This window comes from Cornus florida, unplaced genomic scaffold (genome assembly GCF_030987335.1).
Source record: "Cornus florida cultivar Cherokee Brave unplaced genomic scaffold, ASM3098733v1 CherokeeBrave_3.0.0_Hap2_Chr05, whole genome shotgun sequence".
Lineage (NCBI taxonomy): Eukaryota > Viridiplantae > Streptophyta > Magnoliopsida > Cornales > Cornaceae > Cornus > Cornus florida.
In genome coordinates this window covers 89,825,501-89,849,837 of record NW_026775575.1, presented here as the reverse complement: position 1 = coordinate 89,849,837, position 24,337 = coordinate 89,825,501, and the positions used below count along the sequence as shown (strand labels likewise).

Here is a 24,337-nt window from a genome sequence, read left to right as displayed (position 1 = left end):
GTTTGGAGCAAATCATCATTCCTTTCAGCTTTTCTCTGACATTATTGTTAATCCATATAAAAAGCAATACCATTAAAGAAAATAAAAAAGAAAGAAAGAACACAAACTCATAAGGCCATTTAATAAATTTTTAATTGGGTAAAAATCAACTGTTAATTTAACAATTGAAGTTAATGCAAGAAACATTCAATCTCTAGATTGCCTTCACCACAATTGGACTCCTCACATAGTGCTTACCATCTGACCATTTCAACTCTCCAAATACATACTCTGTATTTGCATTGGCTTTCTTAGTTTTCAAAGTAAGCTTGAAAGTTTTCTCTTCACCAATCTTGGTAAACTTCAAGCTTTCTGGCTTGACAAAAATGGATATACCAGCCGATTTTCGGATAAGTGCTCTATAAGTTCCTGGAGAGCCAACATTCTTAACAGTTCGCGTCACAGTGATTGAACCATTGAGCTTAGGAACTGTGATCGAGGGGTAGTTGAAGTTGACAAGACTAATTGGCTTGGGACATGTATAAGGAGCCTCCGAGAACACTGTGATTAGAGTTTGGTTGTACCCAAGAGCACATAGAAAGTTCAGGTAATCATTCACAGTTAAATCATAGACCAACCCAGGATCCATAGCATGGTTTGGTTGCACATGTCCTGCTCCATAACTAAATGGTGTTGCCTTCAAGTGGGATGCATTTGTCATTGGCTCCACAATGTTATCCCTTGTTCTCGCTGTAAAATAAGCAAAGAGTTTGAGACAATCTGCAGACAGATAATTAAATTTCAAAAGTCAAATAATTTGCTATGGCTAGTGTTTTTCTCACCACTGGTCATGATTGCTGATCTAATCGCTGCAGGACTCCAATTCGGATGGAGGGTTTTTATAAGGCCGGCAATGCCAGAAACATGAGGGCATGACATTGAAGTTCCTGATACTGAATTGAATGGAACTCGACGCTTATCATAATCTTGGTTTGTTGGTCCTTGTGCTTCAGTGTAGGCAGCTATGACACTCACTCCTGGTGCAGTGATATCAGGCTGAATTTAAATAATTAGTACCACTCACAACAAAATCCTTTTACTGATCATATGAAGAGAAAATTGACAAGAGATTGAGTTTCTCGGAAAACCTTAAGGATCTCTGGCGTAATGGCGTTGGGTCCCTTTGATGAAAAAGCTGCCATGAATGGAGCTGGTTTTGTGTTTAATTGAGTTGTTGGATGAGTAATGTAAGCCATTGGAGACCTAAAAAAACCCTAAAGATAAGTATTAAAGAAATAGTTACTAAATGTACTTACACATAATATACAAGACAAAGCCTCCTAAAGAGGATAAGCCATATGTCCCTGGTTGATATGATATTGCTATTGGCAGGTCATCTTACCTTGCTGAATCAACATAATTAAAGACAGTAAGTCCATTGGTGTAATTGATATGTGAAACGGGGATGACATGAGGATCAGCAATAATTTCATTTCCAGAAAGCTCATTATTGGCAAGAACCACCCCCACAGCACCGGCCAAAGCAGCTTGCTGGCCCTTGTCAACTCTTGCATTATCCCCTCGAAGGCAGACCAAGATCTTTCCCTTCACTTTTTTGGGATCAAGTGTCCCAGCTTTACAGAGCAGCCTGCACGAATCAAAAAATAACCAAATGCCATTGCTAAATATGCTATAATTTTGTAATGAAATTAAAGAATATTACACACATTATACGTAAAGGAGATCCCAAGATTGTGAGTATATAGAATCAGAATACCAATGTGTTGAATGTTTTATCCTTACGCTTCTTGAGCTGACGCATTTGCAGCTTTGGCATGTGCAGCACTAATAATTGGAAAGAACTTCTTCGGCAATGCTTTAGTTGAAAGGCTTTCTCCCTTAAGAGTCAAAATAGATACTAGTAAGTTCTTAGACATGAAAGATCACTAACAAGGAATGCAAATCATCAATCAGTTAGGGGATTATATAACATTTGAGTTACAACTTTTCAGTCGTCCTATGTTGATTTCTTTCCAATACGAGTAAAGACAGCACCTAGCCACTAGATACACCACTAATAGGTTATATCCACAATTGTTAGTGTAAAAGAAACTGATTTGTCTAAAGAAATATTTTAATCCTGTCTAAAATTCTTAGTTAGGACTTCATAAATTTGAGTGATCATTTCTGTCTCATTAATACCCAACATATATAGATATATAATATCAAAAACAGTAAAAAAAATGTGCCCTTAATACAATTTTCAATTAGAAAAAGGTGCCATAGTGTATTGTCAAAAGGTAAGCTTATCATAAGCATCAAGTATGTCCTCTTTTTGGTATCAAGTTGAGGAATCTTCGCTAAGTTGCAAGCTCAAATCTTCATGCAAGTGTCAAGGGCTACAAGAATTGCGGAAACTTCTACAGGGAAAAAAAGAGAGGGAAAGACAATAAACCAGCCACGGACAATAGGACTACGATGAAGGCAATTAACCTGGAAGCGCATCTTGTTGCCAAGGATGACATAACTAGGAAATTCACGATCCATGGTGCTGGCTCCGACTGTGATCTGCCAGGGTGCATTGTTGGAAACAGTACCATCAGTAGGCCCAGAATTGCCAGCTGAGCAAACCACCACAATGCCATGCTTGACAGCATGAAAGGAACCAATGGCAACACTGTCATTGAAGAAAGGGGTGGGATCCCCTCCAAGTGATACAGACAGCACATCAACACCATCGTGGATGGCTACATCAAAGGCTGCCAATATATCTGCATCAAAGCATTCGTTACCTCCTGCCGGGGGCCAGCACACCTTGTAAGCAACCACTCTAGCTTTCGGTGAACCACCTTTTGCCGTTCCATTTCCCAATCCATAAACATTTGCCCCGGCTACAAAATTACCTCCAGCCGTTGATAAGGTGTGGCTCCCATGGCCTTCAGTATCACGTGGTGAGTCAAAAGATGAGTTGAGGGGGCCCACAACAGAAGCATAGCCTTTGTTATAGTATCTTGCTCCAATCAGTTTCCTTTGGAATGGGCAAACAATGAATGGATAACACAAAGACACAAAATCAATATCAAAACCGAGCAAGACACCACAGATGGTCATTCTGAAAACACTGACAAGTATGCTAAACACAAGGGCAGTGGGGGCGGTTTCATCTGGAAGAGAAAAATAATACTAGAAAGAAAATAGGAAACTTGGAAGAATTGAGCCATATTAGCAGAATTTGTGCTTCAGTGTCAAAATATATGCGTATGAAGATCAGAAAAATAGTGATCTAATACGAGCTACTTAATTAACAACAGAAAATTTTATTCTACATGTCGATAACAGATCTCAAACCAAATCACCTTTGGAAAAAATCTAAGGTAGAGATGATGATAGAGGAAGCTGACCTGTTGCAATGAAAGCCAGTGTCTATACCATTTTGACATATTCCTCTCCACTTTGATGGAATTGGTCCCATTTCTTCATCACCAAAGCTTTTTGATTCGGGCCATACGCCTGACACAATCCCATTAAATATAAGGTGTGGCTAGAGAAAGTCAATGACAATCGCAACAGAAACTAAAACAGAAAAGCACGTTACATTGTACACGATTCAGCAATATCCCAATTGTCTGGGACCTGCATCGTCTATGTGTTATTCAATTAACACCGTCTATAGGATTTCCAGTTGTTACACAGGCAATGAATTAACCACCACAAGAGCATCATCATTCTGGATTAAGAATTACTTTAGCAGCCATTTTAGCAGCTTGGGCTTTGGAACCTCCACCGTAGAACATTTAAATGGTAATGCCCATTCTCCTAACAATAGATTTTTCTGCAATTTTCGCTAAACAAGCAGCATCGCAGAAATTTGACCCGCACACAACACCCCAATTATTTTTGAAGGCATGCCCTTCGGATGAAATTTAAAAAAAGAAGGGGGAGAAAAAGTTGAACAGACTTAAGTTTTGTGGGCATTTTTCTTCACTTTAGGTCCTTAACACACTAAATGTCATTTGAATCTAAGAATCAAGCGTATCAAAAGGAGAATATCAGTCTGTTGAACACAATTCAATTTCTGTATTTCCAGACTTTCTCAATGGTGATTGCTGCAAAGAGCATTATAGCAATAGACCATTGAGATGGCATGTTCAGAATTTTAATTTGATCTAGCATATCTTCTGCCCACTCCTTCACAGAATGATACAAAATTTTCCGTTCTTAATCCTAGAAAAATATATCGTTCTTCTTGATTCTAATTTTAAACATGTTCCTACTTTGGCTTTGTGAATCAAAACTGTAGTATCAGTAGATAGCATGCAACATGGACCTTTTCTAGGACAATACTAATGAATTTCCTGCTTTATGAAAACAAAGTGTCACATGCTCAAACATATCCATTAATGCAAGAATATTGTGATTCTGTAATTCTATTTTCTTGTCTCTAGTTGTTGTTCCCAAATTTACATGTCCAGCGTACATGTCTTTCTTGATGGCAATGGAAGAGCTGAATACACCTCGAAAATCCAAAACATTGTTTCCCAACAAGAGATTCAATCATTACAGGTCTTCCTTTTAGACGACTTTTTCCAAAAGATACAAAAAAAGATACCATTGAAGCATTGATTAGGCATTTTTCCTTGCCATCTTAACAGGCTTACTTTTAAAGATAATAATTATGTCATTTATAAATTCAACCCCAAAACACGAATGCAGTTGGAAAAATCAAGAAAAACTCTTAGCAGAATAGAAGTGACTCCAAGTCCTCTCTCAGCCCATAATTATCAAATTATTATTTTTTCTTCTTTGTACTACCATGTAGAGCAAACTGAGCCTTCTCCATTTCTATGCCATTACTGTACTATATTTGCACTTCATCCTAAAATCGTAAAATCCCTTTAATGGTTCTGTGGTCCACACACTTGTGGAATATCATGCAAACTGCTCTTTTAGTTGGTGAACTTCAGTCCCACATTACTAAATAATTGAAGTCTACCCACAAATGTTTGACAAATCAATGCTACTTAGAAAATATATTAAACAATTCAAAACTTAAAAATTGGTCCAAGTGTGTGGAATGTGAATCTTCTGGATGCATCAACCATGTGCCTTTGTTCTTTGCTAGTAGTCAACTGTGGTTTAATGGCCAGTAGTGCTCCAAGTAAATGAAATTTTATCATATGTGAAAGTGGGGTAGCCAAGGCAAGCACCCAACAGATAAAAATGAAAATCAAACGCGTTATAAACTGTTGTCCTCCACATAGGCACATATTACTATTGTAATTATGGTGAACACAGAACTAATATATTACATGGTTAGGTCAACAGCCCATATGGAAATAAAAAAAAAGCCAACTTTAGGCCATTAAACAACTTAATGAAGTGGTATAGAATAGAGTGTACCAGTATCACTTCTCTAAACAATTGAGTTGAATTAACAGTGGACTCTAATGTTTTGGTAAACAAAAAAGATAATCTTGAAAATTTTGAATTAGGAGTAAAACAATCTAACCTGTATCAAGATTGCCAATGATAGTATCTTCACCGAATCTGGCCTTCTTCCAAATCGAGCCGGAAGGGATTCTGCCATGGTTCTCAAGCCCCAGGAAGTCCCAAGACCTGGTTGTGTGTAATTTCCTTCCTTTGTTCAAGAATACTGAGACTACCTTTGGATGCTCTGCATTTGGAGGGAAGTATAACAGTTATTAGCATACGAAGAGAAGATAAAAACCATAAATAGGTGCCGTAAAAATTACTAACTGGCTATCTGGACTGCTTCTTCATCTTCAAGTGTTGCAGCAAAACCATTTATGTGTCTTGTATAGGAGTAAAAGATGGAGTCTTTCGCCTTATTGCCGCTGTGCTCAGAAAATTATTTTCATGGTTATTAATTCAGCAATGAATGATATAACAGAAACATGGACGATTGATTCATGTAAGTAAGAAATATTCACATACCTTCCCAAGATTGATCCCAACAAATCATAATGAGACTCTGTGACTCGATCTAAATCAACAGAGGACACCTCAGAGCCATGTGCATGAGCTCCCAAGTACACCACATATGACTACTCCATATTACACACAAGATTAAGGATAAAAATGAAATCACAACCATGCTACAAGGAAAAGATAAGGCCACAAGTGCTTACCTTTTTGATGGCAAAGGTGGGTCTATGACAAAGTGCTAAGAGAAGAAATGTTAGGAAGCAAAGGGTGGTATGACTTGCTCCCATTGCTCCTCTGCTTCTTGCCAAGGAGATATTTCATGGGGGCTCTCTTCCTTGCACTCAGTTGCTATTTAAAGACCACTGTTTGCTTTAATGCTGACCTCCCCCAATGGATTAGAAAGTTATGTTGATTATTAAAGTATTGTCATTATTATTATAAGATATGAATTAAAATATAAGAGAGAGAAAAACTGCCTGGTTATACCTATATCATAAGGCAACCCTCAATTAATCTATTATATGGGACTTTGTGACATCACTTTCATATAAATTTGTATAATATGAGGATCCCACATAAAAAAAAATAAAAATAAAAATAAAAAATAAGAAAATTGCATGGGAACTAACCTAATTTTTTTATTCATTCTTTTTTTGGGGTTTGTGTGAGGTAATTAGTCTATCCCAGTCCCCAGAGTTCATTAGTTTAGGCATTTTAACAAACACAAGGAGGAAGAAGTGAGAGAGCAAAGAACTTTTTTAAAAAATCTAAGAGAAGGTGGTCCAACATTATTTATTAGGTGTGTGCCCTGGCTTGACAAATAATTCCAATCCAGAGGGCTGGTTTCAATCATGTAGTGACAAAACAACAACATCAATGAGGAAAGAAAAGAAAAAAGAAGAAGAAAGAAACATGAAACATATCATCATTATCTTAAAATAATTGTCAAATCGATAGATAATAGGGAGAGCAAATGGTAACACACACTGGTTTTGGCAATAGAGTGAACATTTGTGTGTGTATATCATATTGATCTAATATTCCACATATATGATTACTTTTTTATTCATTGGTAAAAGTTCAAGCGGACAAAGTGTAAAGATGAGGATTAATACAAATTTACAACGCCAAAATTTATCTTAATAAGTAAACACTCATAATAAAAAATAAAAAAATTATTCACACTAAACATGATTAAATTATATCTAACAATCACAAGCGGTGCTTGATCATCGGTGAACAGCACTACGTTGGTATCCACATTCTGAAGGCCCTAGTCAAAATTATTGACTGTGGCTCACAAACATAGTGGCTGCCGTTGATAAGGTGTGGGCCCGCGATCTAGAGACGTTTGTGGACCCACGGCGGCAAGATTGACTTTTCTTCTTTCTTGATGTTAACTTTGGATGAATCAGATTCCACTAACAAAGTCAACTTGATCGATCTTTGTTCCACTTACCGAAAAAGGACATGATCTTGTTCCCACTCTTGGCCAACGGATGATCAGAAAGTGCAGATGATGCGTCTCAACAGAATACGCTATAGTAGCTGATAATCTGGTGCAAGAAATTTTGCTACTTGTGAGAAGAAACGCATCTTTGAACAAAAAAAAAAAAAAAAAGGAAGAAGAAGAAGAAATGTATCAAATTTAATTATGATGATAAATATATACACATCCTTTTAAGACACGTAAAGCGAATTTTAGAGCTGAAAATTTTAATTATGATTATAAATATATACACATCCTTTAAGTCACATAAAGTCAATTTGAGAGCTGAAGCGACAAAATTAAGTCATAAATAATAAAAGCATGAGAGCAAAACAAACTCGTAACGTGGTAGACACTTGTTGAAAAGGATCGTCTGACTTAACACATCCTCCTTTATATTATTAAAATGTCAATTTTATCATTGGTTAAAACGAAATGACTATGTAATTATAATGTGAGTGAAATAATAAAAGTATCATCATCTCTTCAAAAAATTAATGGAAGTTTGATAATACCCATTTATTATATTTGATTAAAAAGTACCATCATCTCTTCAAAAAATTAATGGAAGTTTGATAATACCCATTTATTATATTTGATTAATTGTTATATTTGTTAGGGTAAAGTTCAAAAAAAAAATAAAAAATTAGAACTATATTTGAATTTATAAATAATTCATAAAGTATATTTTGTGCATAATACTTTAACTATCACATTTTGTTGCAAAATGCCTACACTTATAATATTTCATTAAATGGTCATAATGTCATTTTTTATTGAATTACACTAAATTTATTTTTCTTATTGAAATAAATTATGAAAAAATTATATTACTAATTTGATGTCATATTCTTTATTAAATTTATAAAAAATTACTTTTAATTTTCTAAATTAATTGTGTAAATAAAAATCTTAAATAGAAAATTTTAAAACAATTTATTTTGGTATCTACTGTATTTTGAATCAATCAAAATGTGGTAGGGGTAGTAATGCAAATATTTTATTGATGGGTTTCAGCAATACATAGCACAGATAATTACAGTGCTACTATTATTATATTTCGCCCTTATATAGATTGTTTGAAGTGGTAAGAGTGCCTTGAGTCTCATTATTGCTTACTACGGATAAAAGATCAATATCATACGCCATTGAACAATCTCATTATTGCTTGATTTAGATCAAATATTATTCGTTGCTCACTGTTGCTTGTTGTATTATCAAGGTTGTAGAAAATTCATCCTATGAGTCAATGGTTAAAAAATATAATATTAGGCTGTTTGAAAAAAAGTCCATTTTGTAAAACCAATTCGTGAAAAAGCTTAATTCGGTTCGATCCAATATGTGAAGTAACAAATCAGATTGAATTCTATTTTTATCAATATATAGGGATCAACCGATTATGTTTACTGCCTAATATGAGTAGTGATTACCCCCAAGTAATTTCATGTGTCATTGCGTCGTCGTCGTTGCACCAAACACTTCCGTGTCCCATACAACTTTTCGAAGAAATTTTTGAAATCCATGAATGTGTTTTATGGGCAAGTGCCATCTAGTCCTAGGGGTGGGTTGCTCCCTATTGTGTGCTTGGAAGCTTGTGCTTGAGCCTTGCATCCTCTCATCTCCTCTGTCCACTAACCCCTCAATCTAACCATTTCAAGACAAAAAAAAAAAAAAAAAAGCACTTCATGGATGCCATATATATTCCTTCCCACCTTCAAAGTAGATGGAGCATGCAACTACTCCAAAACCTTTATTGATTTGCACATAGAGATTCCAGAACTTTAGAACATGTTCAGTGGACCACGAAGATAATTCAGACATCACATATTTAAGAATAAGAGTCGTTTGAAAGAAGACATCACACTTAACATGAGAGATTCTGCCAAATTCAGCACAATTAATTTTTTTTTTTTTTTTTCGTTAAAAAGTTGAAGCAAACACACATACACATACCTACCGTATCATGTCTTTAGTATTCACGGAGACTCAAACACTTAATCTCCCCCATTTAAAAAGAAAATTTTATACCATCTGGATTAGTGTCAGCACAATTTTTTATGAAAGGCAATTCAGCACAAACTTGCTACACTACAGTAGTTTCACAACAATCATACTGATGACTTAATTTTACGTCACTTCTTACACAAGCTGACGACAGCTACTGAATTAGCTAGCAATACACACACACACACACACACTGGTTTGATATTTATCTACTTGATCAAACACTTTCTGGAAAAGAAAGAGCATGTAGTACAAAACAAAAAGGTGGTACTTTGAGAGATTCTTTTATGCATGCCTTGATAAAATTGATATGCCTGTATTGGCTGTATGTTCATCAATAAAGCGATTCCTTTGGGACCATAATAAGCCTAGAAGAATCCATAACCAAACGCATGGGGCTAATTGATAGCATGTCAAACCTGATAGCAACCTCTGTGATTCAAATGATATCCTTGGAATGTTCAAGTATCTTTGAGTGCCAATGATAAAATCTCCGGCTTACAAGCATGAGAACACAAATTCGATTCTCAAAATAAAAGCGAACGTTAGGTCTACTTTCAATCTTTTTCTTCAAGTTCGAATCAACGTCATTGTCATCATTATTCTTACCCCCAATATTTGCGAGCCTTAAAATAAAAGGAAAGGTTAATTCGTAGTTTCACTCTTTTTCTCTCATGTTCGAATCATTGTCATCATTGTTTTATTTTAATATTTGCGAGTCTTGTAATAAAAGCAAAGGTGAGGTCTGGTTTCATGCTTTAAAATTTGTGACTCTCACTATGAAAGCAAATGATTGGGCTAGTATTTGTGACCTTTGTAATTAAAAGCAAAGGTTAGGTCTAGTTTCAATCTTTTTCTCCCAAGTTCGAATCATCGTCATTATTATTTTTTTTTAGTTGAATCATCATCATTCGGAGCAGATCTATATTTTATTTTATTTGTTATTATATAATACTAATATTTGTTTTTTTTTTTTTTGTTCGTATTATAAACCTACAAAATTTCAAAATTGCCCCAATAAAATTATAATAAAATTCCACTATTGCCCCCACAATATTATTTTATTATTGTTGAAAGCCGCCTCCTCTCACATAATTTTCTCTAAGTACACATGAATTATCTTATTTCATTTCTATTCATTCTCATAAAGAGTATAAATAATGGATAATTGGTTTTTTTTTTTTTTTTTAAGCAATGTTTGACTTCCTATGTCTTTACAACAAATCTGATTTTACATGGCTAAAAGCTAATCATATTGATGCATGATAAAGGGACAAAATTTTAAGCTAGCGGTAACTAGAGATGGGCTCAAGGCTGGCTTATCGGGTGGGTCATAAGACAGAAAGAATGAAAAGAATGAACTTGGGCTTATGAACACACACTTGCATTATTAAAACTGAACAATTTTCTCAGTACTTCTGTCGGCTTTGAGAAGTATGAATACAAAAATATGAGTGTCATTCTCTTTATTTTATGCACTCACATAATGGAGCAGTTGGGTTCGTCGACCCAAATTTTATGTCCACATGAGTAGGGGGGCCAAACCTGAGGCTGCACTGTCACCTTCATTGTATCCTGAGGTTTCTTCTGACCAACCGGACCGACGCTTACCAGCTCGGCATAGCCCATCTTCTTCCTCAGCAACTTTGTGACCGAAACCGCGTCGATCCCATCTCCGGTTACCTCTATCTGGTTCATGTCCTCCCCCTTCAGAGCTAATGTCTCCACCCCTGCAACAAATCATTCATTTAATTCTAATATACCACATACAACCCTAGAAAATGCATGTCACGCAGTACTTTGTCACGGGTATTAAAATGAAGCTTACCAAGAGTATGTTTGGTTTAATTTTAAAAAAAAGTAGTTTTCAAAAATTTAAAAATAATTAAAGACTGCTTTCTGAAAATAGGTCTTTTTCAACTAAATTTTTTTAAATTGTCAATCAAATAAATTTTTGTACAATTTTATTATTTTTAGCTATTTGAAAACAAAAATAAAAAAAAAATTCTAAAAAATTGAATCAAACAAACCTTAAATTGTTCGAAAATTCTCAAAAAGTGCAATTGAAAACAAAGATTTGAGGCGTTGGTTTTTTTTTTTTTTTTTTTTTTACCCGAAACACCAACTGCAATCTTCATAGCTTTGGTGCGCTCTTTCTGGCAATGCATAGATACCTTGATTACCACCTTTTGCTGCAACAAAAATAATTAGCAAAACAAAGTTATATGTGTGTGTGTGTGTGTGTGTGTTCAGGGGAAAAGAAATTGTATAAACGTTACTTCTTCTGCATTGCCAAATTATACCTTCATTTTCTTGGTTAATTTGGCGTATATATCAATTAGGGATCAAAAAGCATCTGGAATGACACACACACATCACACACACACATATATATATATATGTGCAGTTTGGAATCTCAGTGAGATGGCATGAACTTGAGAGTTTTTATTGCAAATAGGATGACATGCCCTCAATTTATAGGAGACCTCTTGGGTGATTGATAATCTCCAAACGTCATTTTGGGTACGTAGACATATGATTATATATTGCATCGTATACCTGACCAATTAATGGACTCCGGAAAAAGTGGAGCGACACCTTAAAACTTTGTGACAACAATCGTATTATATACTCCTAGGTCAGTGTCAAATTAATTAATTGTGATGGATGCATGTATACAAGGGTAAAGTGCAAAAAATACCCTTTAAACTATTTTTGAATTTGCAAATAATTCACTTGAATTTTATTTTGTGCATAAAATTTCCTAAACTATCTCATTTTGTTGCAATATACTCCAATGACTATACTATATTTCATTAAATGACCATAATATCTCTTCTTTTTAAATTACATTTAATATATTTTTCTTATCTAAATAAATTATGAAAAATTTCATACTAATGTGATGAGATATTTTTCATTAAATTTGCATAAATTTACCTTTAATTTTTTAATTAATTATTTAAATAAAAAAATTTAGTATAATTTTTTTAAAAAAATTAATTAATTTTTTAATTTTTAATGAATATATTACATAAAAAGAAGGTATTTTTTTCAAAAGTATTTTATTAGTTTTTCATCAATATATTGTATGAAAAAGATGATATTTTTTTACGATAAAAATGTTTAAATTGGTTATAATACATTTTATTATAAATAATAAAGTTTAATAATAAGTTAATCAATTTAAAAAATTATAGTTACAAATCTATTTTTTTTTTTTTTTCATTTTTATGATAAATTGATACTAATAATAAAATTAAGGTAAATAGTATAATTAATATTTACATAAGAGAAAATATAATACAATTAATTTAATAAGAAATGAAAATTTTAATAAGAAAGGGTAAAAAAAGTCTTTTGTGATAGATTTGTGCTTAATTACAACAAATCAATAGTTTATGGAGCAGTTTTTAGTTGGGTGGTTTTTTGCAAAAGGGCAATAGTTTAGGGGAATTTTTTGCACTTAACCCTATATACAATTGTGAAAATGAGGATCTCAACTGTTCAACTATATAGGTGTGAAAGTGTTGTTGGAGTGATAAAAAGGTTGCCTAAAGTGTCCCCATCTTATTAATCCTAGATTCGACTCTTCCTTCTCTAACTAACACCTTACCATTGCCACGTTAGGAAAAAAACAAAAAATCCACAAGTATATTGAAACAAAAAATAATAATTAAACTTGAAGATGAGTATTTGTCACCGTCAATCATGTAAAGAAATACGATTAATATTAATTATTATATTAGGAAATAATAATTAATATTAGGAAAAACTTAACATCAACTCATGGTCATGGTCGGTCTACCCCTGATAAACTTTACATCAAAGGACTTGTATTAAACGAGGTACTAACCACTAAGGTTACTTATAAATTAGTTGATGGTTCATGGCCATGGCCTTATAATATGTTATTTTTTCTTTTCACCATAAACAAATAAAATTATTTTTCTTCATTTTAACACCAAGGAAACTAAATATATGTATGTTGTGTTTGGAAACAATGACTTGAATTTAGAACTGAAAAAAAAAAAAAAAAATTAAATATAAATTTTAAATTCAAATCATCTAATTTTTTAAATTACATAACAAACAAAGAAATAATTAGAATATACATTTTATTCCATTTCTACCCACCATACATAGTATATGATCAACAAACAACTTTAAATTTGTATGGCTTCTCATTACAATTTGCAAAATCCCTTTTCCGTTGCTTTGTCTCAATCAAATAAGTGTAGCAAACATGTCATATATATTATCTTCCAAAACTTCCATACATATGACAAGCACAAAAGGACAAGTAATGCATATATTTTTTCAAAAAACCTAAAACCTTAGTTAAAACATTGTTTAATAATTAAAACATTGTTTTCCTTAAACAGATACCTGATACAATTAGTTTTATCTTATCCTCTCTCCCTTCAAACCTTAGTTAGTACAAAGAAAAGAGGTCAAGTCCTTCAAACTTCAAAGTCTTAATGCAATGTATCAAACATGTGCAACACCTGAAAACATTAATTTATCGAAGTCATCCTAGCATGGCAGGCTCCAAAACACAGCCAATAATAGAACCATTTTCTTGAATTGTCAATCAGAATTTGTTGGTATGCTCGAAAAGCTTGATAGTATGAATTTAACAACTTACTCTGTTTGTTTTTACGTAATATATTTTTTTCCATTTTTCAAGTAAAATATATTTTTTATTTTTATTATTTTGGTGTTTGGCAAAAGTATAGATTGAGTCCATCGGGCGGGATGTGTAAAATAACTTGTCGAAAATTGATGAATAAGTTATTTTTGTTAAGTTTTAATATATATTTTTTTAATAAATATTTTATGACAACCAAATACTCAAAAATAAAAAAATATTTTACATCCAAACAAATCGAGTCAAGAAAAATCAAGAAAAAGCGGAACAAGTTTCATATGTACTTAATTATAGAGTTACAATGAAAAGAACAATACGAGGAAGAACCATTTTACATGTTCCTGATGCCATTTACATCTTCAATCTATTTCTTCTTTGGGCTCTACAAGTTTTCAACAATCTTTTTTTTTTTTTTTTTTTTTTTTTTTTTTTTTTTTTTTTTGGGAAAATTAAGCAACTGATATAAATATAAAAGTAATTACAGTGAGGGTCCTTTGGTCAAGAACAGCCCAAAGAAGGCAACAAAGCAGCCCAAAACAAGGTAAAAACCAAAGCCCAAAAAAAAAAAAAAAAAAAGAAGCTAATAATTGTAATTAACGGCCAATTAGCCGTTAATGGAGGAAATTAGCAAACATTCCGGTGGTAGCCCTGACTGAGTAACGGCCGGATTTAGTATGTAGGCATATATTTCATCAATGAATATGTAAGAATATATATATATATATATATATATATATATATTGTTCGAGAACTAAAATTGCCTCATTATACTAGCTAGCAAACCTGCAAAACCAGAAATGAAATCACATCTTGTATAACACATTGATCCACCTTTTTCTTTCTTTCTTTCTCTTTCTCTCTCTCTCTTTTTTTTTCTTTTTTTTTTTTTTTTTTTTTTAAATATTCCTTTGAACATAGAATTATTATAATATTCCATAAAAAAGAGTTCAACACCTACCGAAAAGCATTGAATAAAAAAAAAAGGATAAAAATTGTTATTCAATGAAGTACAGAGCAACTAACCTGCGTAAACTTGATCCACGAAACTAATGACAAACAAGTTCTTGCCTTCAATCTGAAATCCTAAATCTAATTACCCCATAAACAGATCTTTAAGATAACACTATTCTATGAATTAATGCTGAAGAAAGGAAATATAATCTGCCTTTGTCCAGTAAATATTAGATCTTTCTTTATCAATTTGCTTTATAGAAAATAAGACTAGTAGTAAAAGGCTGAAGAGAAGTGCCAATCTGAAACCAATATAATGTCAACAATTGCAATTATCTCCATATCAGGTAAATTTCAAGAAGACACTTGAGGACTAGTAATATTAATTGAAAGAAGAGGAGCACATATAAATTTAATTAAACAAGAACAAACTTACCTAGCAGAACCTCCACCGGCTTCCAAACAGATTCCCCTTCCCCTCACAAAAAAATAAGCGTCTGATCAACCAAATTTGATCATGTCATCTCATGGGAATAATGTGAGATTTCTTTTTCCGGTAAGAATATAAATTTTATTACCAAAAAAGATATAGGATATATAATGAAGATCATCAATACACAATCTCAAGCTAAAAGAAAATGCTCACTGCCGGAGAGAGGAAGGCTACAAGGCTATGAAAACATACCTCTGTCTTCCATCAAAATGTCTTAAAATTACGAATGGACGATCAATATGACCTTTTAAGGCCAAATTGAATGAACAATCTTGTGAAGTATGTCGCTTGAGAGGTCATCATAAACTGCTTTGCAGTTGCTTCACTTTCATATGCACTCTCGACTACTAAGTTGAAGGTGATACGCCATTAGTATATTCCTGATACCGAGGATGTCCTTTTCACTTTGGTGAAAAGGTGAATGTATAAAGAACAAGAGGGAAATATACAACTGTACAGAGGCTTAAGCCCAAAGGCCTTGTATAGGACAGAACAAAAGTCCAACTAGAATAGGCCATACAAATTACCAAGTAAAGAACTAGTCCAGAGACTTAATTGACAACATAATACACAGCTGCAGGAATGACTGCATAATACAGCTGCAGGAAGGGATGGTAAAAAATGCTGCACATCCAGACCGAGACAGCAAATGATGAGCTAGAACAGGAGCATGAAACCGGCAATTCAGGAAATTTTAGTGACACAATTAGAAACTCACTGAGTTGAAGATGATACCAATGACAGCAGAGGAGACAGCAGATAAGCGCCCGAGGATGTCCATCGTCACACAAATAGCTGAATATTCCTTCCAATTCAGAACAACAACAAAACGGGGCAACAAGTAATCAGCATAGAATTGCACTCTGCATAGATAACTCTGATGACTGATGAGCTCACAATTGATAAATTTTGACTGAGATGTAAAATGTAGATTCAAAGTGTAAGATTTACATGGTTGAACCTTAAACACGCAAAGAGCAAAACGATTCTAACAAAACTGTAGTATACAGTTATGTGGGACAAAGGGTGGCCCTCAAACACAAATCATGATTCAAAAGTTCATGGGGACTCCTGTTGAGCAAGTATACAATGTAAATAATATTGCAGTTGGTTGATTCTATAATTCTCGAGCTCCTAAATATATTCTCAATGCTAAAAAAAAAAGAAAAGAAAGCATCATGTCATGATTTTATCGACTATAAAAATGTACATTCATCCTTCGGAGCCAAATTGAGTGAATTAACATGTGAAAGACATCGTATCTCTTGGGAGGATCGTTCACCAGAAGATGTCGTTGGACATACTTCAATCGCTCCTGCATTCTTAAATACTGATCCTGAGGTATTCCCATCAAAATCCTTTTCAGGTTTGGTATATCACTAACTGAAACCTGAATTGAGAAAACATCCCAATTCAGAACATCACTAAAAGGGGGGACATAGTGCTGTGAAATCAACACCGGCACACACTCCGCGTAGATTGCCTCTACGACTCTTGGGCTAGCAACTTCCCACCCACTTGGACAAATGCAGTACTTGCTCTTCTTCATCATGTCATTGTAAGAAATACCTTGAGGAAGCTTTTCATAAACTCGAACATCTTCGTCTTTTTCCTTCCAATGCTGAAAAAGTGCAAGCCTAATATTGCCATGTGGACCCCCTGCAAAGAATGCTAGGACCATGCGATTAGAGGGGGGCAAGCCTCCAGTGAGTCCCTCGAGCTTGCCTGTTGGCAGATTAATATTTGGACAAGAAGCATCTTTCTTGGGGTTGAAGCCCTCAGAAGTATTGGCATTGCATAGTACCCGAATGGCAGTGGAAGATAATTGAGGAACAAACCTACTTACAATAGGCCCCTGCATTAATGTAAGTAGTATCATTCACATAGGACCAAGAAAAGGAAAATATAAAATATATGTCTGTGCATGTGTGTGTACCCAGTCATGGCAAGCAAGCATGAAATGATCAGCTCCAAGGCTTTTGTTCCAATATGGGTACTTAGTAGAGATGGTATGGACATAACCACGGACTGCACGTTTTATGAAACCTTTGTCGCGGATAATTGTATCGAAAAGGGTTTCCATCATCATCACAAGACTGAAGGGAAGGAAGTAAACATGAGCTTCATCAGGATCACGGGTTCGAAAGTGGGTATTCATTTCCATTAAGTTAATAAAGAATCCTTCCAAGGAGTATATGTCCTTGCAAAAACCATTGTGGAATATAGGTGGTTCGCCTTCTTCGTAGACGAAGATCTTGAAGAGGCTTTCCATTAGCAGGTAACTCCTGCATAATTCAAACAGAGTACAGGGTAAGATGTCAATTGATTGCCCTTCACTTCACCTAAAGTACTATAAGACCCATGGAAAACACAGCGAGTTGTTGAAAAAACAAAAAGTCATTATTCAGTGCTAATGTGCATAGACAGTGTGCTAAGTGGAGAAGATTGGAGACAAAGCTAGGCTTTGACAACACTTATTCACAAAATGACCGCTCTCAAACTCAAGTCCACGTCTTCACACTTGTGAATCTGAGCATTCACTTATCTTTACATTTCAAATGAAAAATTTTTTTATATAACAAAAGGGTAGATTGCTGTCTCAATGTCACAAGTAAAACACTTATCTCACCTACCAAAAAAATTAATTAAATTCGAACCAAACATCAATATAGTGATTTTGCATCAATAATCATCAAATGAACACACTAAGGCACTTGCGAGCGAGCATATGCATATCTCTTTTTGGGTGGGTATAGTTAACCATTGTTAAATAAAATATACATGGGTGGGATACAATTTTTGAAGGATTCCTTGAGTTACAAAACACATACAAACCTGATGCAACTGATTTGTATTATAATGTTCAGTTGAAATAATTATAGGACTAAAAGTTACTAATAACACAGTTATCAATACAGGAGGAATCAGGGGATTGATTAAAGAAAATTACCGATGGAAAGCATAAGCATTCCTGTAGATGTCCCCTTGGGGAACATAATCAGAATCTTCAAGAGGCGATGAACGGCTCTGATTAATCAGGGCATCTCTGATCAAAGCTCTAGCTGTAGCAAGACTTGCTTCAAGCCCCTCTAGTTTCGCATCTCTCTTCTTCGCTCTTTTTATCTTGTCACCAAAACCCTTTTTCAGATTCATGCCTGACCATTGCTTTTTTTGGTCCTGCACCATATAAAAAAGTATATACATGCATCAAATGATAAATATATAAAAATATACAATATGCTCATAACCAAGTGTCTAACACAAACTAGCTTGCAAAGATGAAATCATATTGAGAATTGGGCTTACTTTGGATGAGGGAAAGAAAGTGGTTTGAGAGGGTGGGATCAAAGAACGATTGAGACCCAATACAGACGGTGAAAGAGAAGGTGAAGAAATGGTGCCAATGCTTGAGGAAGTCCATGACCACGGTGAAGATGGAAGAGAAATCAAAACCACAATAAAAATAGTAATGGAAGTCACAAAAAGGAGAGTTAGACATGGTATGCTACTTAACATTGCCTCATTGCCCTCTCTGTCTCTCTCTCTCTACATATATGTGTGTGTGTGTGTGTGTGTGTATAGTTACAGATTTTGTGATTGTAAACTACTACAATGTTTCTCCAGTAAACATAAAGTTGTCCATTTCCAGCTCGATTTTCCCTGGGAAAAAAGGTTTACAAAATAGAGACCAGTTTCAGAAACAATTGCTCATTAAAAAAGTCAAGAATGGGTGGCAAGTGTTTCGGAAAACGATGGATGGAGCATGGATTGAGTATTTATAGGGAGTTGGTTTAACTTCTTATGAAAGAGTGGGTGGCTGAAATGAAAGGGGCACCAACAACCAATCAGATCATTAGAAAATTACACATCATAAAAATACGTGGCCCAGGACGGTAGCTGCAATAAAGTATTGGGTCAACCCGTACCCTGTCCTTAGGTTTATGCAACAATAACAGCTTTTTTTACCGTTGAAATACAATATTAAAAATTTACGCACAGGACCAACACACAATATTTCCTTCATAGGAGGGGATCCCGATTTATATCAGGATACCTACAATGAATAGGGAGCCCGAACAATCAATGTAAAAATATGTGGCCTATCAGGACCGTAGTGGATTCATATTTGCCTAATCAATCAGAGATCTTTCTCATTTGCAAATTTGCTCATCAAATCAGCCATTGCATATAGAGGAGATAAGACCAAATTTTGGTTTGATAATTGGAGCCATGTTGGTCCTCTCCATCTCAAAGGTCAACCTCGCTGTAATCGTATCCTCTTCAATTGGATCATTAGCTAAAGTGGGTGATTACATCTCCGGATCAACATGGAATAGGTTTTGCTATCCAATGATTGATCACCGCAAACCAAATTCGCCATTCTCATCTAACACACATTTTGATTTTTTTGTCCGTTGGCAACGGCTAGTTGTTTAAATTGGTTTCGTCCTTTGGGTTTTGGCTTCTTGGGCTAAAGGTTGTTTTGGGCCATAATGGCTGCTAACTTGTTTTAGGGCATCGTCCTTGGTGGCCTGTTGGCCGTTAAATTTATACTTATGAACGAGCTTTGCTTTGCCTTCCCACAATATATATATATATGCATGCATTTATAGGATTTAAAGATGTATAATTAATGTTACAAATCACTGTCTAAGGTAAAGCAACATGTAATATGTAACAGTACCTTCAAAAGTCCCAGTGAACCTATGGAAAAACATTGAATCAAAGAATAAACATGCATACAAATCACCATCTAAGCTATTGTTGCTTCTGTAAATAAGCAAAAGAGAGAGAACGCATGCTGAAAACTCGACATAGTCTAAATCTTAACAAAAATGATGAAGTATACACACTTGTGGGGGACAAAGGGCGACCCTTAAACTCAAATCAAAATTGAAAAGTTCATGGGGACTCCTAATAAGAAACTATACAATTTGAATAATATTGCAGCATGGTAGCTACTGATTTGGCACAACACAATTTCCAACGCTCCTATACTGTTTCAAAACATATGATTTTTTTTTTTAAATGTAAACTGGGTAAGTAGTATTCAGTATGAAGAAATGTACAACCAAGTTCTCAATGGAACCAACAATGTTTCAGCCAAGGTTCAAAGAGGAACACAAGCCAAAAACTTGTGACAAAACAAAGGAACAAAAAAAAAATGTGCCCAAAAAAAGAGACAAGAAGAACCAGAAGCTTATGGGTCCATTAACCATCAGTGTCCATTGGTCAGTGAGCATCCTTGCATCAAGAAGTTAGATAGGTCAGTATCACTCATCATTTGCCTCAGAGTCCCACTGTTCCTTATATGATTCCTTATCAAATTGATTACCAATTGGGGCTGTGAAACTCTATTCTCGAAAGCTCTTACATTTCTCTCAAGCTTAAATGCATAATGTGAAGATCAGTTTATGCACAAGAAACGGTCTAGAATTCCAGTTGGAAGCACACCACTGAACAATCTGAGACCTGCAGCATGCTGAAAGTAGTCTCAAATAACAGCAAAGAAGTGACACCGGAAGAAAAGATGGCAGAGAGACTCGGGCTTGGATAAGCAGAAGTAGGAGGCATTTGGGATATGGCGGTAGGTAATAGAGGACCTATCAAGGGTGCTCAATCTGTTTTTTAAGGCAAACCATGTTATGAAACTGTGCTTGGGTATGTGAAACATGAACCAAGCAAGTTGGGACCAAGTGAAAGTTGGAGAGGGAAAGGAGAAGGAAGCAAGAGTGAGAGAAGGAGAAGGAACCAGAGGAAGATGGGAATTCGGAAAACTTGGTTCCTTACAGAATAGGGCAAGGGAATATCAGTTAAATGGTTCATGAAAGCTGGGGTGTGGATAAAGGGAGTCGGGTTAACAGACCACTGAGAATTGGAAATTAGGCTATCTAATGTGACATGGATATCCGGTTGAAGAATTTCCATCTCAGTGAGTCCATGTGTGCCTGCATCTTATGGTTCACCGTGAATTTATCAACTATAAACAAGTACATTCATCCTTCGAAGCCAAATTGAGTGAATTATCATGTGGAAGACATCATATCTCTTGGGAGGATCGTTCAACAGAAAATGTCTTTGCACAAGCTTCAATTGCTCCTGCATTCTTATATACTGATCCTGAGGTATTCCCATCAAAATCTTTTTCAGGTTTGGTATTTCACTAACCGAAACCTGAATTGAGAACGCGTCCCAATTCAGAACATCACTAAAAGGGAGGACATAGTGCTCTGAAATCAACACTGGGACACACTCTGCGTAGATTGCCTCTACAATTCTTGGACTAGCAACTTCCCAACCACTTGGACAAATGCAGTACTTGCTCTTCTTCATCATGTCCTTGTAAGAAATACCTTCAGGAAGTTTTTCATAAACTTTAACATCTTCATCTTTTTCCTTCCAATGCTGAAAAAGTGCAGGCCTAATAAAGCCATGATCACCCCCTGCAAAGAATGCTAGGACTGTGCGATTAGATGGGGGCAAGCCTCCAGTAAGCCCCTCGAGCTCGCCTGTTTCCAGATTGATTTCTGGAAGAGATGCATCTTTCTTGGGGTTGAAGTGCTCAGAAATATTAGCATTGCATAGAACCCGAATGGAAGTGAAAAATAATTGAGGAACAAACCAACTTGCAGGAGGCCCCTGCATTAATTTAACTAATGTCATTCCATAAGACTAAAGTATATAAAACTATATCAGACCAAGAAAAGGAAAGCATATGTCTGTGTGTGTGTATACCCAATCATGGCAAGAAACCATGAAATGATCAGCTCCAAGGCTTCTGTTCCAATATGGGTACCTAGTAGAGATGGTCTGGACATAACCACGGACTGCATGTCTTAGGAAAGCTTTGTAGGGGAAATTTGGATCGTAAAGGGTGTCTTGCATCATCACAACACTGAAGGGAAGGAAGTAAACATGAGCTTCATCAGGATCACGGGTTCGAAAGTGTGTATTCATTTCCATAAATTTAAGGAAGAATCCTTCGGTGGAATATATGTCCTTGCAATGACCATTGTGGAATATAGGTGGTTCGCCTTCTTTGTAGACAAAGATCTTGAAGAGGCTTTCCATTAGCAGGTAGCTCCTGCGTAATTCAAACAGAGTACAGGTAAGACGTCAATTGATTGGATTCACTCCGCTAAAGTACTAAAAAACAACCATGGAAAACACAGTGAATTGTTGGGGGAAAAAAAGAAGTCATTATTCAGTACTAATGCGCCTAGACAATGTGCTAAGTGGAGAAGGTTGGAGACCAAGCTAGGCTTTGATAACACTTCCCATAAAATGACTGCTCTCAAACTTGTGAATACGAATTTTTTTTCCTTTTTTTATAACAAAAGGGTAGCTTGCTTTTTTCAATGTCACAAGTAAAACACTTGCCTCACCTAGCCCAAAAAAGAAAAAAATATGAAACCACTTACATCCCTATTTAATTAAATAAGAACCAAACATCAATACATTGATTATGTGTTTATTTGCATCAATAATCGTTAAATAAGCACAACATATGCATCTCTCTTTATGGGGTGGGTATAGTTAACCATTGTTGAATAAACTTTAAATGGGATACAATTTTTGAAGCATTCCTAATCCCCGAGTTACAAAACACCTACAAATCTGATAACACTTTATATGTATGGGTAATGTACACTTGACAATGCACCCCATGTACATCTCCATTCTTCAGTACCAAAGCCTCCATTAAATGAAATTATTATAGGACTAAAGTTACTAACAACAGCCTTACCAATTATAATAGGAATCAGGGGATTGATTAAAGAAAATTACCTATGGAAAGCATAAGCATTCCTGTAGATGTCCCCTTGGGGAACATAATCAGCATCTTTAAGGGGTGATGAACGGCTCTGATTAATCATGGCATCTCTGATCAAAGATCTAGCTCTAGCAAGGCCTGCTTCAACCCTCTCTAGTTTTCCATCTCTTTTCTTAGCTTTTTTAACCTTGTCACTGAAACCCTTTTTCAGATTCATGCCTGCCCTTTGCTTTTTTTTGTCCTGCACCATATATACATGTATATAAGTAAACACCCCATGACAAAAAAAACGTGCAATATGCTCATAAGTAAGCGTCTAAGACAAACTTTGACATTGAGACGTGGGCTTACTTTGAATGATGGAAACAAAGAGGTTTGATTGGCTGGGATCAAAGAATGATTGAGACTCGATACAGAATGTGAGAGAGAAGGTGAAGAAATGGTGGCAATACGTGAGGAAGTCAATGACCATGGCGAAGATGGAAGAGAAATCAAAGCCACAATAACTATAGCAAAGGAAGTCACAAAAAGGAGGGTTAGACATGATATGTTCCGTAACATTGCCTCATCCCACTCCCTCTCCCTCCCTCCCTTCCTCTTCCTCTACATATATCTATATATGTGTGTGTGTATATGTATATGTATATGTATATGTATAGTTGAACATTTTGTGATTGTAAACTAATACAATGATGCTTCAATAAACATAAAGTTGTCCTCATGAAATCAGGAAGCTTCCATTTCCCCTGGAAAAAAAGTTTGACAAAATAGAGACCAGTTTCAGAAACAATTGATCATGAAAAAAAGTCAAGAATGGCTCCCAAATGTTTCGGAAAAGATGAATGGAGCATGGATTGAGTATTTATAGGGAGTTTGTTAATTGCTTATGAAAGAGTGGGTGGTTGAAAAAAATGGGGTGCCAACAACCAATCAGATCATTGAGAAATGAAAAATACTTCTTTAAAAAATGGAAGAGTTTAGTCCAAGGATTAATCCATTTGATGAATTGGTAGGAACCAATATTGATCTCATCCACTTCATCAGACAGAT

At 35.1% G+C, this 24,337-nt stretch overlaps 4 protein-coding genes across 4 annotated transcripts; all 4 read right to left on the bottom strand.

Moving 5' to 3' along the window:
* Window positions 1-97: 97 nt before the first annotated feature.
* Window positions 98-6,613, bottom strand: LOC132307522 (subtilisin-like protease SBT5.3). Its single transcript, XM_059805315.1, has 11 exons — window positions 6,129-6,613; window positions 5,935-6,044; window positions 5,737-5,834; window positions 5,489-5,653; window positions 3,381-3,489; window positions 2,473-3,007; window positions 1,783-1,877; window positions 1,382-1,627; window positions 1,128-1,242; window positions 822-1,035; window positions 98-729 (listed from the first exon to the last, which is right to left on the bottom strand). The coding sequence occupies exons 1-11, from the start codon at window positions 6,210-6,212 to the stop codon at window positions 194-196; spliced, it is 2,307 nt and encodes a 768-aa protein (XP_059661298.1). The 5' UTR covers window positions 6,213-6,613; the 3' UTR covers window positions 98-193.
* Window positions 6,614-10,897: 4,284 nt separating this feature from the next.
* LOC132309682 (heavy metal-associated isoprenylated plant protein 16-like) lies at window positions 10,898-11,727 on the bottom strand. Its single transcript, XM_059807968.1, has 3 exons — window positions 11,722-11,727; window positions 11,532-11,610; window positions 10,898-11,148 (listed from the first exon to the last, which is right to left on the bottom strand). The coding sequence occupies exons 1-3, from the start codon at window positions 11,725-11,727 to the stop codon at window positions 10,898-10,900; spliced, it is 336 nt and encodes a 111-aa protein (XP_059663951.1).
* A 4,355-nt stretch (window positions 11,728-16,082) lies between these two features.
* On the bottom strand, window positions 16,083-19,244 carry LOC132307521 (probable glycosyltransferase At3g07620). Its single transcript, XM_059805314.1, has 4 exons — window positions 18,820-19,244; window positions 18,464-18,690; window positions 17,450-17,798; window positions 16,083-17,368 (listed from the first exon to the last, which is right to left on the bottom strand). The coding sequence occupies exons 1-4, from the start codon at window positions 19,027-19,029 to the stop codon at window positions 16,703-16,705; spliced, it is 1,452 nt and encodes a 483-aa protein (XP_059661297.1). The 5' UTR covers window positions 19,030-19,244; the 3' UTR covers window positions 16,083-16,702.
* Window positions 19,245-21,489: 2,245 nt separating this feature from the next.
* On the bottom strand, window positions 21,490-23,504 carry LOC132309680 (probable glycosyltransferase At3g07620). Its single transcript, XM_059807967.1, has 3 exons — window positions 23,302-23,504; window positions 22,249-22,597; window positions 21,490-22,152 (listed from the first exon to the last, which is right to left on the bottom strand). Exons 1-3 carry the CDS (start codon window positions 23,502-23,504, stop codon window positions 21,490-21,492), a joined length of 1,215 nt encoding a protein of 404 aa, XP_059663950.1.
* Window positions 23,505-24,337: the final 833 nt, after the last annotated feature.

What these genes read in the sequence shown, in the direction of transcription:
- LOC132307522 (XM_059805315.1), bottom strand. Translation starts at nt 6,212, where the DNA reads ATGGGAGCAAGTCATACCACCCTTTGCTTCCTAACATTTCTTCTCTTA. An exon ending in AGAAGCAGTCCAGATAGCCA is followed by an intron (nt 5,654 to 5,736) that starts GTTAGTAATTTT and finishes CTCCAAATGCAG; the next exon opens with AGCATCCAAAGGTAGTCTCA. An exon ending in ACTGGCTTTCATTGCAACAG is followed by an intron (nt 3,008 to 3,380) that starts GTCAGCTTCCTC and finishes CCCATTCCAAAG; the next exon opens with GAAACTGATTGGAGCAAGAT.
- LOC132309682 (XM_059807968.1), bottom strand. An exon ending in GATTGCAGTTGGTGTTTCGG is followed by an intron (nt 11,149 to 11,531) that starts GTAAAAAAAAAA and finishes GATTTGTTGCAG; the next exon opens with GGGTGGAGACATTAGCTCTG.
- LOC132307521 (XM_059805314.1), bottom strand. Translation starts at nt 19,029, where the DNA reads ATGTTAAGTAGCATACCATGTCTAACTCTCCTTTTTGTGACTTCCATT. An exon ending in CTTTCTTTCCCTCATCCAAA is followed by an intron (nt 18,691 to 18,819) that starts GTAAGCCCAATT and finishes TATATGGTGCAG; the next exon opens with GACCAAAAAAAGCAATGGTC. An exon ending in TGCTTGCTTGCCATGACTGG is followed by an intron (nt 17,369 to 17,449) that starts GTACACACACAT and finishes ACATTAATGCAG; the next exon opens with GGGCCTATTGTAAGTAGGTT.
- LOC132309680 (XM_059807967.1), bottom strand. Translation starts at nt 23,504, where the DNA reads ATGAATCTGAAAAAGGGTTTCAGTGACAAGGTTAAAAAAGCTAAGAAA. An exon ending in AATGCTTATGCTTTCCATAG is followed by an intron (nt 22,598 to 23,301) that starts GTAATTTTCTTT and finishes TGAATTACGCAG; the next exon opens with GAGCTACCTGCTAATGGAAA. An exon ending in TGGTTTCTTGCCATGATTGG is followed by an intron (nt 22,153 to 22,248) that starts GTATACACACAC and finishes AAATTAATGCAG; the next exon opens with GGGCCTCCTGCAAGTTGGTT.